The sequence below is a fragment of the Bos indicus genome, chromosome 21 (assembly GCF_029378745.1).
Source record: "Bos indicus isolate NIAB-ARS_2022 breed Sahiwal x Tharparkar chromosome 21, NIAB-ARS_B.indTharparkar_mat_pri_1.0, whole genome shotgun sequence".
Lineage (NCBI taxonomy): Eukaryota > Metazoa > Chordata > Mammalia > Artiodactyla > Bovidae > Bos > Bos indicus.
Window position 1 is genome coordinate 56,379,052 of NC_091780.1, and position 16,845 is coordinate 56,395,896.

Here is a 16,845-nt window from a genome sequence, read left to right on the forward strand (position 1 = left end):
ATTCATCCTCAATTTTGATTTAATGTACCATCATTTTTCCCCAGATATGAAATTTCAGAATCTCTTTGGAATACTAATTTCACGTTTCTAGGTTTAACAAAACTGTTGAAATTTTAAATTCCATTCTGTTTCCCTGAATTCTCAAGACAATTGCTGATGTAAATTTTAATATAAAATATTTAGTCACAAAATAGTATTGCTTTTTGTATGCACATAGTTGTAAGATTACTTTGCTTTTGTCAATAAAAACTATACCATCTTTCATAAAACTCTAAACAAATTAAGAAATGTAGAACAAAAATTACACATGGTAAAACAGGTACCAGCACAACGTTAGGTTATATTACATCAAAAAAAATTTTAATGGTCCCAAATATATATACTCAACAACTAAGCATACACTCAGAGAAGAAGAAAAAAAATCAAAAACAAAATGAAACAAAAAATTATGACACAAATGACCACATCTAGAATTCCACTCAATCTTTAATCAAGTAGGGACAAATCCCCACTTAAAAAAATCTGCAGTTTGAAGGGCAAAGGGAACAGATAAAAAAGAGGAAACTTTATATTCGCCCCTCCCCCAAAGAAGTTTTCCAAACCTGTTGTAACTTGACTAAAATGTTCAGAATGTATGATTTTAAAGGCAGGTCTCTTTATACAAAGAAACTGCTGGCATTCTTAACTAGTGAAGAATTATGGCAGAAAAGCCTATTCTTCTGAGTCTCAAACATGGTCCGAGAAAGCATATTCTGATTGTAGCAACTGACCAGTCAAACCAGAGTTCCACTTACAAAACCCCTGCCCTGTTGGCTTTTTGTTTCCATTTCCTTCCCTGAGAAAAGGGCAATGTGTGGTCCAAGCTGGAGAGCTCAAAGGCGTAAGTCCTTCCCCTAAATGCGTAACATCCCCTCCTCCTGCTCCACTGAATTGGCACTTGATGAGCAGAAGTCAAGTGTGCGAGCTGATGGGTGTGTCAGTCATTCACAAGAAACCACTGCTTTGTTGTCGATGTTGTAGTGGGGAGGGGTAGAGAACCAGTTTTCTTGACAGGTCCTGATCACAGGCAGTTGCCACTATTATGACTCAAACTTTGCTTTCTTTGACAACGGCAGAGTGTCTTCCTTGTCATCATCCTCATCGTCCTCTTCATCATCGTCAGGGTAATCTACCAGACCCACGAGGCCTCCCTGTTCAAAAATAAGGATTATTTCAAGAAAAGACTACGTTTTTTAATACTTGTGTTTTAAGTCTGAGTAAAGGACATCCTCCCACCCCAATATACAAACTGGTTATTTCTGGGAGGTGAGACTGTATGGAGCTGAAATTTATTACATATTTCCCAAGTTTTCCATGATAAATTTTTAAGCAGCTGATGGGATTTCCCTGGTGGCTCAGATGGTAAAGAAATCTGCCTGCAATACAGGAGACCCAGGCGCGATCCCTAGGTTGGAAAGATCCCCTGGAGAGGGGAATGGCAACCCACTCCAGTATTCTTGCCTGGAGAATCCCATGGACAGAGGAACCTGGTAGGCTATATAGTCCATGAATTACAAAGAGTCAGACACAACTGATAAACTTAACACTTTCACGTGATCCTTGCAAACCACTCGGGAGATCAATACTAAGTACTGAATTTAAAATTCAAAATTTAAGTTTTAAGACTTAATGCATTAAAATTTTTTAACACAGTCTCAACAGTATCAAAATTAAAACCACAGAAAATAAACAGACCACTAGAAATAAGGGTAGACAGGCTCTCAGAGGCTAGGAAAGTGATTCTGCCCTGTTCCTTTCTCATTTCATCCAGGCCCTGCTCCTTCACCAGAAACCACTGTGACTCACATCAGACCTGTTGTACATCAATGAATCCCAAATGCCACTGTGTTAGCTTAGTCCAGGGAAACATAAGGTGGCCAAAAAAATTGGTTTTTATTTAGAGATTATGTTTGTCTCGTATTTTGGTGGTAAAATTTTGATCCTTCCTAAATGAAATGTTTGTGATAGTAGACAGTTAATTGCTTTTTATAAACCTTGCTTTAAAAAAAAAAAAAAAAGGCATGTCCAGATATTTAAATTATCTTCTCCCCACGAAGTCTTTACCTGGGTATTAATTGGGAAAATTGATAAAATATAGTAAACTTTCTGTAAATGTTTTGACATATACAAGTATGAGCCTAAGGTTCTAAAATGTGAACAGCCAAAATAAGAATATATTCAAACTTCTATATGGGTTGTAAAAACTTTCAGAAATCTTTCAGCTCCTGGTGGGAGAATTCTTCTCTAGTTCACAAATGTTAAAATCAGTTCCAAAAGACAGTAACTGAAAGGAGTCCTAGCCATGACAATTAGTGTTGAGAAAGCTGGAACATACCTTGGTAGTAATAGCTGCCGTCTGAGATGTACTTTTAGGGATGGATCCAGGAGAGCCTGGAGACCCTGGCGATCCAGGTGATCCTGGAGAACCAGGCAGATTTGTTGCAGGTGACTGGCTGGAGAGGGTGGTCTTTGTTCCACTAGAGAGGGAAAGCTTGAAACTTGGGCTCTGCCGACCAGAAAGATTCGTTTTCAGAAGCACCTCCTTTTCCTCACTTTCTTTTACTAAAAATGAGAATATTGTCAATAGTTGTCACCCGTACTCATCTTTTACAATACCTCCAAATGAGGTGGCACTAAAACACAATAATTAACTAGCTTACTCCTTTGCAAGAGAGCAACACTGAAATTGTTTGTGAACAAAGCTTAGCAAAATATTAGGCGTCCTTATCCAGAAAAGGAAGGAAACCTTCATTGTTCTACCCTTCCTGAAATATCTTACACAAGTCAGATGAAGGAAATTTAGTCTATACCTTCACAACAGAGCTATTTAATCCACAGTCTATAAAAGCAAGAGTCTTTTAAAATCTGTTGTGACACAAAGTAGATACGAATCACTGTCAAGAAAAAAAAGGATAAACCTAGAGTGAGAAAGCCTTCATTTTTCTCTGCCCATCTTTTCAACATACATTTCTTCCTCTCCATGAATTTACTTATTGGATCCATAATGTCATCATCATTCTTAGTTTTGTCAGATGGAGACACTACAGCTTCTCCATCTTCCATGTCGTCTTCATCTGTGTTGAACCACATCTCCTCTTCATCTTCTAGTGTTCTAGCATCTCTTCGATATCGATGATTCCTCAAAATGGAACGCATACTGTGAGCAAAGAGAAGAGTAAAATGAACAGACTTATAAGGACTTTTTTAGTCTTCAAATATTATCCCAAATTACAGTCTTAATAGATTAATGGAATATTACAGATTCACAGACATAGAGGCTGTGGGAAAAAGAACAAAACAAAACAGATTTTACCCAGCACAGAACAAAACACTACACTCTACCATATCTAGTGTTAATTAGTGGAATCAAAATCCCTATTATCAAAATTGTACTGTTACAGATCAGTTATTAAACTAGGAATTAACAAGTCTTAATTTATGGATTTAAAAATATACCACAAGTATGTGAATTCAGGTATTTTGGAAAAAGGTACACAACTTCATTAAAATAATTTGTAACATTAAAGAAAAACTAATAATCTGATTTTACTTTGGACACAAAAAATTAGCCTTACTGTCATATCAGTGTTTTGCTTTTTTTCTTTTGCATTGTCTAACTGGATATATATGCCTGAGATAGGTCTACAGGTCATATCCACCTAACACTGCCAGGAAAACATTTACATTGATCATTAGAGAAAAATACAACTTCTGTTTATTTCCCCCTCCCTTGCCAAGCTAAATAATACACAAACAAAAAAGAGCTGCCACCATAAACCTGAATAGGTTCAAATATGTGGTAATCTACCTGTCAAGTTTGGGATTATCTTGCCTTTCTCTTTGTTGTTCAAATCTCAGTTTCAATCCTTTAAATGTTTGTACATAATCTACATCTTCCAGTGCTTTCCAGTAATTTTCAACTACATGAGCAGTTAATGACTTTATATCTTCCTATAAAAAGAATTATAATACAAAATGATAGGGAAAATGTTAATTTAGCAAAATATGAGGCTTAACTGCAGTGAACTCATAAACTCTCCCAGAATAGTAATTTCATAAAATTATTATCCAATCTTAGGGACAAATGAAAATGTGGCTACTTCCATATCCCCCAACTTTTGGTGCACCTCATAATTATCCATGGCTCTTTCCAAAGTAAATGCCCAGGTTCCACCCTAGATGATTCTCATTCAGTTAAGTCTGGGCTGAGCAAATATATTTTAAAATCACACTACAAAACAGTGCTAGAGATGGATGGCGGTGATGACTGCAAAACAATGTGAATGCACTTAATGCCACTGAACTGCACCCTTTAAAAATGGTTAAAAGGGCCAATTCTGTTATGTATATTTTACCATAATGTGTTAAAAAAACATGCCACAGATAATTAAGACACACACCAGTGTTTGAGAACTGCAAACATACTATATCAAAGAATCAAGTTTTCGCTCTTAAGAAACATGAAGAAACGTCAAGAAAAATCCAGAAAACCTCAAAGTCAAAAACAAAATAAAAACACATCCAAACACTAAGTCAACTATAATTTCACTTTCTTAAAACGACCAACATGACATTATTATATCAGTTTTCAAACTATTCTATAAAGGATTCATAGCTGCTGAGAGAGATTATTTTATTTTCTTAGTTGGAATTGAATCTCTCGTAAGCTTTTGGTAACATTGGTTTCCTTTCAGAAATTCTCTCCAAATATAATCTCAAAAAAGCCAAAATACCAATAATGCTTATTAGATTTTCTCAAACAAAATCAAAATTCTAACTAAAAAGCATAAAACCTACCACTCTAATAAATTCAAACATTTCTATTATAGCAGAGTTCATCAGATTGTAGCGGGATCCATTGTTGAGAAATGCTTTGACTACTGGTTCAAATAAAAAACTTTTCATTATGTAGCGGTTGTAAAACTCATCTTTTAATCCAATGATCTTTCTCTTAAAACGAAGAGCACCTGAAACACAGAGGTATTGTTGTTCAAATCACATACCATATTTTCGTATTTTAGAATTACAAAAAATAAACCAAAACTATTTAATAAACATAGTTCTTCATGCAGTAATAAGTTACTGCTTCCAGAAGTAAGAACCTAAAAGATTACAAAAGGGTTATCAGAAAAATGTATTCTAAAAGCAGTGTATGTCATCATAGAACGCAAGTCTTAGCCAGAAAAATTCTGGAATTAAGTTACTAATTACCAAGATGTATTTTATATCTGAAGTAAGAAATAAGATTGGGCTAATAAATGAATTAACCTATCATACTACTGCAGATGAGAAAATTCCAAATGTAACCTTTTGTATCTACCTTCAGAACAATAGAAGAAATATTAGGGCAATCCACTCTATAATTTGACCTTATTTTTGGACACTCTTATTATTTTAAATCAGGGTTAATGGGTTTACATTGGTTTGTATTTCGATGTGTTTGCAGAAATGCCATAAACCCACAGAAATCTGTAGGACCCCAAATTTGCCTTCCCATAGATTAGGAATCAATTTAGAGGATGCTTTTAAAATGTGGTCCTCTATGCTTGCTGCAGCGAGTATGCTTTTTTTCCCTAGTTTTCCTTTTTACAATTAATTAGGCTTTAACTTACAGATTAAAAGGTATATTTACATCTTGAAGTATGGGGAGTTACTTAAGTCACCATTCATCAAGATCCAAATATACTCAGACAGCTAGACTTCAACAAAGCCCTCTTCACCTAAACGTAATTATCAGTAAGTTAATGCCCCAGTTATTGTAAACAGTTCAAAAAAGCATACTCACTTCATGCAGTCACATCGTCTTCGGTTGGCAAGATTAAATATTGTGTTTGTATTTTGGTTTCTTTGGAGATCATGGAAGTGGCTCGTTAAATTGCCAATTTGTTATTAATCAAGTCCTTCATGAGCAGGTAGCCAGGCAACCATGCTGACACGGTTTCTGGGTAGGAAGGCAGAGGAGTAAAGCAGCTCAATTTTTCTTTAGTTGGCAGAAAAGAGGTCCACAAGTGAATGCCCAATTAGGTACAGTTGAGTATAAACTGCCTTAACAATCCAGCTTATTTAAGAGTGTCTCTTACTAAAGAGACACACTGGGCAGGGAGTTCAAAATAGTTTAAAAGTATTTTTAAACTACTATATAGTTTCAAATACAAAAGCATGGTGAAATAAAACATTTTAAACAATAAGCGGCATCTTTCTTTGTGATAATAAGTCAAAGCCTAACAATGAGTTTTAAGAGCCTTTTTTTTTTTTTTTTTTTTTAAATGTTGCTTGACAGAGGAACTTAGGCAGTTCCATTTGTCAGAATAAAAATCAGAACTCATGCTAATAGGCCAAATTTTAAGCTTTTAGTAAATAAGGCAAGTGCTATTATCTTAAAAATTGTTACTCCAGCTTTGCAGGCTTTTTGGAGACTTGTGTCCTACCATAACACACACTGGCTAAACCCCGTGGTCTGCATGCATTTCCTGGGTAAGTGAAAAGAACTCCCTTTCTAGAATTCACTAAGACAGAGTATGCAGATGGTGCCACTGCCATCTCCTCAACAGCAGTTTTGTTCAAAACTGCTAAGGTGGATAGAATGTGATTCTAATGGGCTTTTTTGTTTTGCTCCTCATTTGCCCTTATATATTTATATTAAGAGTTGTGTTATTTCCACCCATACCTCTCCCCAAAAAGAAACTTGTATGAAAAATATCCAAACACTATTCTTGTTCTTGAATAAAAACTTACTTTAAAAAATTTACTAGTGAGTTCTATGAAGTCAAGCTGCTCAAAGGAGAGTAGAGAAAGCTTTTGGGATAAGTCAAATTAGCACAACTATAGGATTTTCAATGTAAAAGTGGCACTTGGCTTCCACTCACATCTCTAACATTCATTAGCATGCCAGGGATCTCTTAATGCTTAGTGTTAATCATCTCTGAAATAATAAATCTTACCTTATACAACATGAGATCTTATATATATAAGTGTGAAACTTTTTGCCTCACATGTAACTAATGATACCATTAGTTATACTAATGAATCATCTACCACAAAAGTTTTACTTCATTCTTCATATAGATTTTCATACTTTAAATAAAAACAATCAAACATCATAAAGGTATGAGCTAAAAAGCTACAGTGTAAAATCCAAGAATCTGGAAAAGGCCAAGACTGATAAAACTGGTGTGTATATTTGTGTATACTCAACACAAACATATCTAATGTATAAGGACTAGGTAACAATTGCTGTTCTCACCCACAGACTTATGTTGTCTTTAAATATAAGAAAAAAATTAAGAACCAGCAGATATAAAAAATGCAAAGTCCTCAAAATTTAAGCAATCTTTTGTCTTTACAAATGGGCATCTAAATTTACTTATAAAACTTCCCTTAAAAAACAAACCATATTTAATATTTCAATGTACTCTTTTCTAAGACTGAAAACACCTTAAATCTCAAACTTACGCTAATTCTTTTAGAAATTCTTGATAAAAATTCCTACTATATAGACAGTTCTAAAGAATGCATTCCTAATGACTGGCATCTTCTTTCAGAAGCTACTCATTCTCAATCCTGGAGAGAGCCGCACTGAGAATTACTTGAGAAAGAGTAAGGTTTAATCAATGATAGCCTAACTTAGTTTGGAAAATATTAATAAAACAAAACTTAGATTTTTGCGAGCATGCTTAGTTTCCTGTAATACAGACTCATTAATTAGTCACAGTTCTCTTCATAGTTCTCATCAAACTGAGACATTTTCTTTGCAGTATTCTAAGCAAAATAACAAGATGAAGGACTAAAGAAAAGGCCTTTCCTTTTCTGCCACTCTTCCACTAGACTCACATATTCCACCTATACCAAACCACTAAAACATCACACTTAACATTTTGTTCATCTGAATTATGTATTCAACCAAGAATGTCACCCTCTCTCATGATCAAGACACAACTTACTTTACTCATTTCTGCAAGATCTCCCTCGTCTGCCTCATTCAGGTAGAATAAGTCATTTTCACTATACATCCAAAAACACCTTGATATAATGCTGCTGTTGTTTTGGTTTTATCTCCTCCTAATGAACTCTAAGCCACTTGACAGCTGAGTCTAAGTCTTAATCATCTTTATCCTAATACCAGGTATGTACCATACTCCATCAAATCTAAGATGCCACTGATTACAAAAAACCTTTTCTACTATTAAGAAAACAAAACAAAAAAACTACCAATCATAACATGTCATTAATTTTAAGACTCAACTTGATATGAGTATCAATACATATCTTAGAATCAATAAAACGTGGTAGTAGGTGTTAAATTTACTGAAACAAAATTAATGTATTTATTTATTCAGTTTTTCCATTCTCTCCCATCTGCTCAAACTCCCTTTCCCGCACTCAAATAAGACCTTCCAGACGTGAAAGAACAATTCAGAGGTGTTTGTTATTAACTCCCTCTCAACTTGCTTTGGGACTCTCACTTTTCCTGTGGTAGGTTTATAAGGGAAATGAGTATGAGTTTAAAAGCCCTTCTTTATATGCACCACATGTGTTCTCAGTACACACTGCAGAATCCACACTAGCTAATTCAGCTGTAACAACTGTCACCCTGATAGGTTTCCTTCTAAGAAAAATTCATTCAACTTTCTATGTTTAATACTGTTTTAAAGATAAAATGTTGACACGGTAAGTTAACATCAGGAATATCCTTATAACATGTTTTTAAACTTAAGGATGTTTTAAAAATTAATTAAGCAAAACCTTTTTTTTTTTTGGCCATACCACATGGCTTTTGGGATCTTAACTCCCCAACCAGGTATTGAACCCGTGCCCTTGGCAATCAAAGTGTGGAGTCCTAACCATTCCATTCACCAGGGAATTCCCAAGCAAAATAATTTAAAATGAAAGTAAAAAAAGATAGCAAAAACATGTTTATGTTCAGGCCTCTAACTAGTGGATGATTACAATGCCTTTATATACCAACAAAACCAAACTTACCCATAAAAACCAAAAGGCCAAAAGAGTTACCAACAAACATCTCTTACTGAACCTCTAGTGTACCCTAAAATTGGTGTGTCAACTTACCAAAGAAAGCTGACTGCTACATGATCAAGAACATGCTAGATTAATCTATTTATAATTCAGAAACATGTTTCATTTCAGTAAACTAGGGTTTTATGAATACAGTGAAAGTCAATTTTTGAAAAACGTATAACTAAAACAGCCTTGTTAAAAGACTTGTTGCTCTAAGAGTTAACAAACCTTTCTCATAAAGGTCTACAGAATACATATTCTAGGCTTTGTGGGCACAAATGGTCTCTGTAGCTTTATTTCAACAATGCTTTTAAACCATAAAACTATTTTTCAGCTCACAAGTGGTGCAAACACAGAGCACGGACTGGATGTGGCCACAGCTGTGGTTTGTTACCCTTGCTCTAAAATACCTGCGGTGACACAGGGTAATGTATTACAGCTGGGTGTCAAATATGTCTCAGTAAAGCAAGGGGGAAAACATTTGGGGAATTAATGAATGGACCATCTGTAGACATTTGTGCTAGGCAGTCTGTAACTTAGAAAAAAATGCATTTTGGAAACTTAGTACTATTAGCTATGTTTTCCAAATTATGAATATATTCTTCATGGCAGTGTGAGATTCTAGTCTCACAAGAGTGTCTAATTTGTGACTGTCATGCCATATATACTAAGTAAAAAATAAATAAGGTAATAAAATGATTTAAGGTGTCATTTTAATAATGTAATACTTTAATATATCTTTATTGTATACTGAGAAAGAAGAATCAGGAAAATCACCGCTCAAAATGTGGCAAGAGTACATTGTCAGTATAGTTTAGTATTAGAACCTAGGTTTCCTGAAATCAGTGATCTTTTCTTCTCAGGCAACAAGACTGAAAGATACCACAATAATACAGAGACAATAAGTAATCCAGCAGAAGCAACACTTACACAATGCCAAGAAAGCATGCTTCGAGGCCATAAGAACCAGCACTCTCCGGAGGATGTCCTTGTTAATAATGTAGTTCTTTATGTGGTAGGTATGGTGCTCCACACAAAATGTTAACAATTCCAATACCAATGCCAATAACTGGGCAGTCTGAAAATCATCTGAACAAAACACAATTATACTTAATGGCTTATATTCATTTTCCCCCCAAATTCCAATCAAATAAAATCCTTCCTATTAACCCAAATATGTTCAAATTAAGGAAAAGGAAACTAACATTTACTGAATGCCTACCATGTGCTAAGAACTGTGCTTTCCATTTTTCACATCTAATTTAAACAACTCTGAAGACTTAGTGTCATAAGACCCAGGTGTGAAATGTTATTAGTAAGGCAACTGGGATACAAATCTATTAGATCTGCTTTATTCCGAAGCGTGAGAATGCTCTACCATGTCTTACCATGTTCCTCAGCGGATGCAGATATCACAGGAGGTCCTACCAGACATCATCCAGCTTTAATGAACTGCTCTCTCTGCTCCTTTGATTCGTGTGCTTGATTTGTGCCTCCTTTTACTCCATATTACTGAGTCCACACTGCATTATAATCTAATCACCGGTTTATCTTCCTCACCAGGCAGCAAGCCTCCAAAAGTATTTCACACAGTTTTTTTCATTTCCTTCATTTAACCCCTGAAGATTAGCACAGTGCCTTTCCCACAGAGGGCTCTCAATAAATGTTTGATGAACTAAACATGTAGGTTTGGAAGGAAGCCTCAAGATTTACCTACTATATATTGTGTTCCTAAGACTTACTTTCAGAGTCATAAAAAAGGGTAAATTAACATTTATTTTCTAAGTGGTATTATGAATTATCAATATAGCATATTTAACTTATATGACAAAATTACTTATTGTCAAAGCTTCAATAAGGAATTTCTCAATGTAGACCCTAAAACTACTGTTATTTTCTAAATCTCACACAAGACACACACAAGCTAAAGTAATAAAATGCAGAAATAAATAATCCTAACTTGGAATAATCCTTAATGCCAAAAAAAAAAAAAAAGTTTAATACTGAGGACAAGCTTTGCTCTAGCTATACATGTGAAGTACAAATAACTTAAAATCAATCCTCTAATAATTACTTCCATTTGTTTCACATATGTAAATACAAACTAAACACAAATATTGCTTTAACAAAAAAATTGTTTTAAAACTCTGAGAGCAACAAATTATCTCTGGTATCTTCTTTCAGAGTTCTACTACCTCTGATTATAACACTTAAAAAAAAGAAACTTATCTTGACATTACCTCTTTTGAAAATATATTATCAGACCTCCTGTTGGCTCAGATCTGCCTGCAATGCAGCAGACCTGGGTTTGTTCCCTGGGTTGGGAAGATCCCCTGGAGAGGGGAATGGCTACCCGACTCCAGTATTCTTGCCTGGAGAATTCCATGAACAGAGGAACCTGGCAGGCTACATACAGTCCATGGGGTCGCAAAGAGTTGGAAACGACTGAGCAACTAATACACATTAACACCAACTTTTGGGGTTTCAGAATTCAAGAACAAAGAACTCAACTACCACCCTATATTATCTTACCTTTGCTAGGTTTGTCTTCAGTTGTATTTGCCAGCAAGGGGGCAGTAAGGACATGCATACAGTGCTTGTAGAAGAAACCCAGAAATTCAGTCTTTTCTGTTTTCTAAGGAATCAAGAACACTTTCATGAACTTTAACTGCACTGGTTCCTACCAGCAATAAAAATTATACTAGCATGAAAAAGTGAAAAATGCCCGTGGCTTACATTGGCAGTAGCCAACATGTTTTCCGGATCAACTAATGTTCGAAGCAGGCCCATAAGCTGGACTGCTCCTCCAAGTTCAGGGTCTGTATCACAAATCATATGTTCTATGATGAGGTTGATGAGCAAAATATCCTGTTGAGAAAAATGCACATAATAAGGATCACTTATTATAGGAGAGAATGGAAAGAGCACATACTATGACACATGCTACTGTATTACACCTGTATTTTGTTAACTGCAAACCAAATACTTGACTGACTTAATAGGATAGTGAGCAGTTTCCCTAAGTATGGTATAGGCACATCACACAAACAGTACCAAAACGAAAAGAAAGTTCCTTTTTCTATTATCTTTAAATCCCCTTGATTAAAAGAATGTTTAGCTAGAATTTATAATATTGTTCTTGCACTGCTATAGATTCCTTCTATTTATGGCGAATAGTAACTGTATCTGTTCTCCATTTATGGAAATGATGTAAAGTTTCCATTTAAAACAAATTTAAGGAAAAAATAGCTGATACCTAAATGTCTCAAATTGGAGGAAATAAGATTGTGTTATTTAGAGAGCACACAGGAGAACAAATATAGATATTCCAAATGACGTAGAAAATTGACTGTTTTCCTGATCCTCTACTATGATTGGTTTTCGTGGCTCAAGGAGTAAATAAAAACTGAGGGATTCAGTGAAAAAATCTCCACTCATGCCTATATATGCAGTAGTAGGACAGACAAGGAGAAAATGCAGACAGTATATGAAAATGATGATCAGGACTGGGAATCAAGAAAATTACAGCACATAAATAAAGTACATCGATGTGTGTTCAACTAGTGGCTTACAGGGCTAACAATAGTCCTTAAAAAAAAACACCCGTATGTTTATTTAGGTTTTTAAGATAGGACTATTTTATAAAAGCAAATATAACATAATATTCAACAGTTCAATCTGGCACTTCCTGCACCTACCCTGACGTTATAATCTTCTTTTAAAATTATTAAATATACAAGTTTCTAGGCATTCCACTTCATTTTGACATCACAACACATTAAGATCTTTTTAAAAAGTAAAAAGTATTTTCTATTTTGTAAAAATACGACAGGGTGCAATTCTGCATATATATTTTTTCTAAGAGGTATCTTTTTTACCTCATCCCTTAAGAAGGAATTCAGGGCAGTATATTATTTTTAAGTAACAAAGTACTTTCAAGATTTTATAGGGGAAGGAGGAAATAAAAACTCATGATCATTGGTTTAATTATCTGAAAACAGAGCACACACACTCAGTGCTTCCAGATACGCCATGTACCACAGACTCTGGAAGCACCTTTCGCATCACCAGGATACACTCTCACTGACTCTGAAACTGACGGGTGTTACAGGGGATGGAGGTGGGGTGTGTGTGCATTCCTCATCATTCTTGTTGATTTTGAGACTCTCTCCCTAACAAAGCCAATGTTTTCCTAGGGAAATTATTCATAATTCCACAAAGAGAAGAATGATTTATTGACTAAATGATTTAAACAACACAACACAGCAGGTTAATTTCAGAATTAAGAAACTTCATCTCAAAAACCTTTAAAGAAATTTAAGTTGAGCATTATCAAATAACTGCTGTAGGACAATTTATAGACTGAAACAGGAGTCAATTTAGGAGAAGAATAAGTCATGATATTATGGCTATACTTTTCTCAAACATTAATTATTTAAATCTTTAAGAATGAGTAATAAATATAGTTATAGCTCCCCATGTATACTTACTGTTAGTGCAAATAATATTTACCTTGTTGGTTATTTTTTGCTCTGTTAACTTCTTACTTACATCATCATTCTGTTGTGCCTCCTGCATGACAAACTCTCGTACCATGGATGGATTATATTCAACCAAGTATGAGAATATATCAGTAGCAGCACTTCGCACCTGTGTATCATCCATGCCCTGCAGATAAAAAAAACACTTATTTCTCCTATAATAATAAAAACATGGAACTTGCACCTATATAAATCCAAAATCTAACAAATAATAATGAAAAAAGGGAGGTCAAGGAAATTCTGCCATATGTAAAGTTCTTTTTCTGTGGATAGTTATACTTTCTATTCCTGTTTATTTTTCTACTTTAACATTTCAATGAATAGGCTGCAAAGTTAACAAATTATTAAAAATATGGAAAATTCCTGTGAGTATCCTTTCAGTACTGTGTTACAGGCTATCTAATACTAGGACTTTATAGCTTTTTAACTTTATGTAACACACAACTTATATTAAATATTGGCTATAATCAAATAGTTGCATGTTACATAAAAAAATACAGTATTTTGTGGCTTAAAAATATAATGGCAATTAAGTATAAGGAGAAATAAACTTACAAGGATGACTTCTAAAGCTGGTAATATACCCATGTTTGACAAAGTCTTGAAAAAAGCATCTCTGTTTTGAGGTTGTAGCGTTTGGGAGAATGCACAAAATTCTTTTAAAAAGTTAACCTGAAATTAAGAAAAAGGGTAAGTAATTATAAAAGGTATGTTGTTTTAGCTTCACGCCCTTCATAATATCAGATTTCTTACCAACTCTTGTCTTTTTTCCTCATCTGTTGCTTCATCTGTTAGTTGTGCAAATAAATCTGTCAGAAATTTTTCATCTTCCTGTGAAATCAAAGGATAAATTTAATTATGCTAATAATAAGACTATACTTTTAAGATACTATTATAGAAGATATAAATTGTATAACTAGAAAAGGGGAGATGGTATTGGCAATGCTGTTTTTTAAAAGAAAAGTAAAAAAACTATAAAGGATAAATTGGGCATTTATAAGGATATCCTTTGTATTTCGGCACGGCTCTATTTCCTAAGGGCCACATTATAAATATTTTAGGCTTTGCATTCTCTACCACAGCTACTCAATTCTGCTGTTATCGTAGGAAGCGGCCATAGGCAATGTCAGTGAATGAGTTTGGCTGTGTTTAGATAGAACTTTATTTACAAAAACAAACACGGTTTCTACACTCATCGTTTTCATAGGGTTTCATAACCTTAACCTTCGAAGTTAAGGTCCTATAACCTCTCAAATGAAGATAAAACTTCCTTCACATTTTAACAACAGAAATGATTCAATTACTTAAAAAGCTAAATTCAGAACTTTTAAAAAAACATTATTTAAAGATTTCCACATACACAATAATTTAACACATAATCAAATTATTCTGAAAATGAGTCAAATGATACTCTACAGGATACTAATCTGAGCATGTAAAAGTTAAAAGTACAGAACTTGGAAATAACATATGTTGTCTTATTCTTACCTCTTTATTTTATAATTGAGACATGATTAAGAAATTTATCCAAAGCCCAATCAGTTAGCAGGGAGGTGGGCAGAGCCTTCCTGACTGCCTGTTCAATATTTTCTGCCACTATTTTTAGTTAAAATTTTAATTCCATACTACCACATCAACTAGAAGTAAATTCAATAATACATGCCCTACAGTTATGCATATGAGTTATTTCCCATTCGTTTATAAACCCCATATTCACTACTGTAAGCGCTCAAGAAACATTTTGTGATACTAAATTAGTTATTCCCACCTTTACTTTTACAATACATAAGCCATACCTCAAATGGCATCCAATATTAAGATCCACCTCGGATATAATATATCCCAATTAAAAATCTAATGATTAAAAAACAATCTCTGCACTGCTGTGAAGTATAGAGAATTAAGAATGCTCCACAGTATTACAAAGAATATAACCAGTCAATGTAAGGCTTATGACCATGTACAAGGTGGATAAGAACCTGCTTTAATTACTCCCTGTCAAAATATTTGTAAAACTCTTCTTTCTTCACAGCAGCACTTTGGATATAAATGCTCAGCAACAAGAGAACAGAAGGACTACAGCACTGGCAGTCAGCATTTTACAGAGCATACTATAAGGAAACAAAACTTAACTTGAAATTATTTATACTTAATGAGTAAAACTGGCATTTTACCGGTCTGAAGACCAAGAAAAACAAGTGATGGATCCCTGTGAAAGAAAACAAACGAGAACCATGTGGAGCTAAATAAAAGGACCAATAGCATTTGGGACTATCCAGGGAAACCAGGAATCAAAACTACACCAGAACAAAGGATCTGTTAGGTGGCTGGCGAAAACTAGTTCCTTAGCCAAGAACAAATGAACATTAGTACCAGAACCCTCCTTCTTCCATTATCAATCACAATACACTATGTAGAAGAATACTACTGTAGTTACCAAATTGTACTGCCTGTATTATTTGTCTTAAATGAATGAAAAATAGGTCAAATTAGTCAACACGAACTGGACTTATCACTAGCTTCAGAAAAGCAGTTTTGGTAAAATTGACCTTTCTATTTGAATTCGTGTGTGTGTGTGTACGTATATATTATACATATATATATATATAGTGACAAAACCAGGATCACTGAAAATATAGTTTTCTAAAAAGGAAGAGACAAAAATTATATTTACAGTTTTATTCATAACATATGCTACCAAGCAGCTCTTGCTGACATTTATTTGCTTCATTTTTTAATATAACAAATCCAGGTTCCAAATAATTATTTTATTTATAGATCTGGGGTAAGGTCTTATAGCTTTCAAATCACATCACATATATGTTACTGTTACAATATTCTGGGTAGGAACAAAGCACACAAGAGGTGTGCAACTCACAAATCTTGGCACTATGAAGACATATTTCAGTTGAACTAGACTAATTCACGCACCATGAGATAATTTACTGAGAGATTCTCTGACTTTGGGGCTGCTACAAATGTAGATTACGAGCCAGCTCAGAGATCTGGATTGTGTGTTTTCTGCAGAATCCAGGATGTATCCTAGGTAATTCTGATGCAAGCACCCTAACACACCACACTTGAGAGACTGGGCATACTATAAAAAGAAAATTTGGAGTTTACGTTTAATAGGCGATTAACAGATATTTAAAATAATACTCAAGAGTCTTGTATCATGTTCAATGCTTTACATGCATGCATCTTATTTAATCTTCAGATGACCTTATAGGGTAGATACTAATATCACCAA

The 16,845-nt window shown here is 34.4% G+C and overlaps 1 protein-coding gene across 2 annotated transcripts in view; it reads right to left on the reverse strand.

The window, feature by feature from the left end:
• Positions 1 to 468: 468 nt before the first annotated feature.
• PPP4R3A (protein phosphatase 4 regulatory subunit 3A) overlaps positions 469 to 16,845 on the reverse strand; it is a 34,845-nt gene continuing 18,468 nt past the window's right edge. The window contains exons 5-15 of one of the 2 annotated variants that reach the window (XM_019983467.2): positions 14,349 to 14,426; positions 14,151 to 14,267; positions 13,606 to 13,722; positions 11,791 to 11,922; positions 11,587 to 11,689; positions 9,985 to 10,143; positions 4,837 to 5,006; positions 3,848 to 3,990; positions 3,006 to 3,196; positions 2,375 to 2,601; positions 469 to 1,190 (exon numbers count right to left, since the gene is read on the reverse strand). In XM_019983467.2, the coding sequence (XP_019839026.2) occupies positions 1,080 to 1,190; positions 2,375 to 2,601; positions 3,006 to 3,196; positions 3,848 to 3,990; positions 4,837 to 5,006; positions 9,985 to 10,143; positions 11,587 to 11,689; positions 11,791 to 11,922; positions 13,606 to 13,722; positions 14,151 to 14,267; positions 14,349 to 14,426 (1,548 nt within the window). In that variant the 3' untranslated portion in view covers positions 469 to 1,079. Of the gene's footprint in view, positions 1,191 to 2,374; positions 2,602 to 3,005; positions 3,197 to 3,847; positions 3,991 to 4,836; positions 5,007 to 9,984; positions 10,144 to 11,586; positions 11,690 to 11,790; positions 11,923 to 13,566; positions 13,723 to 14,150; positions 14,268 to 14,348; positions 14,427 to 16,845 lie in introns of both variants that reach the window. The other variant, XM_019983466.2, reaches the window with a different exon arrangement.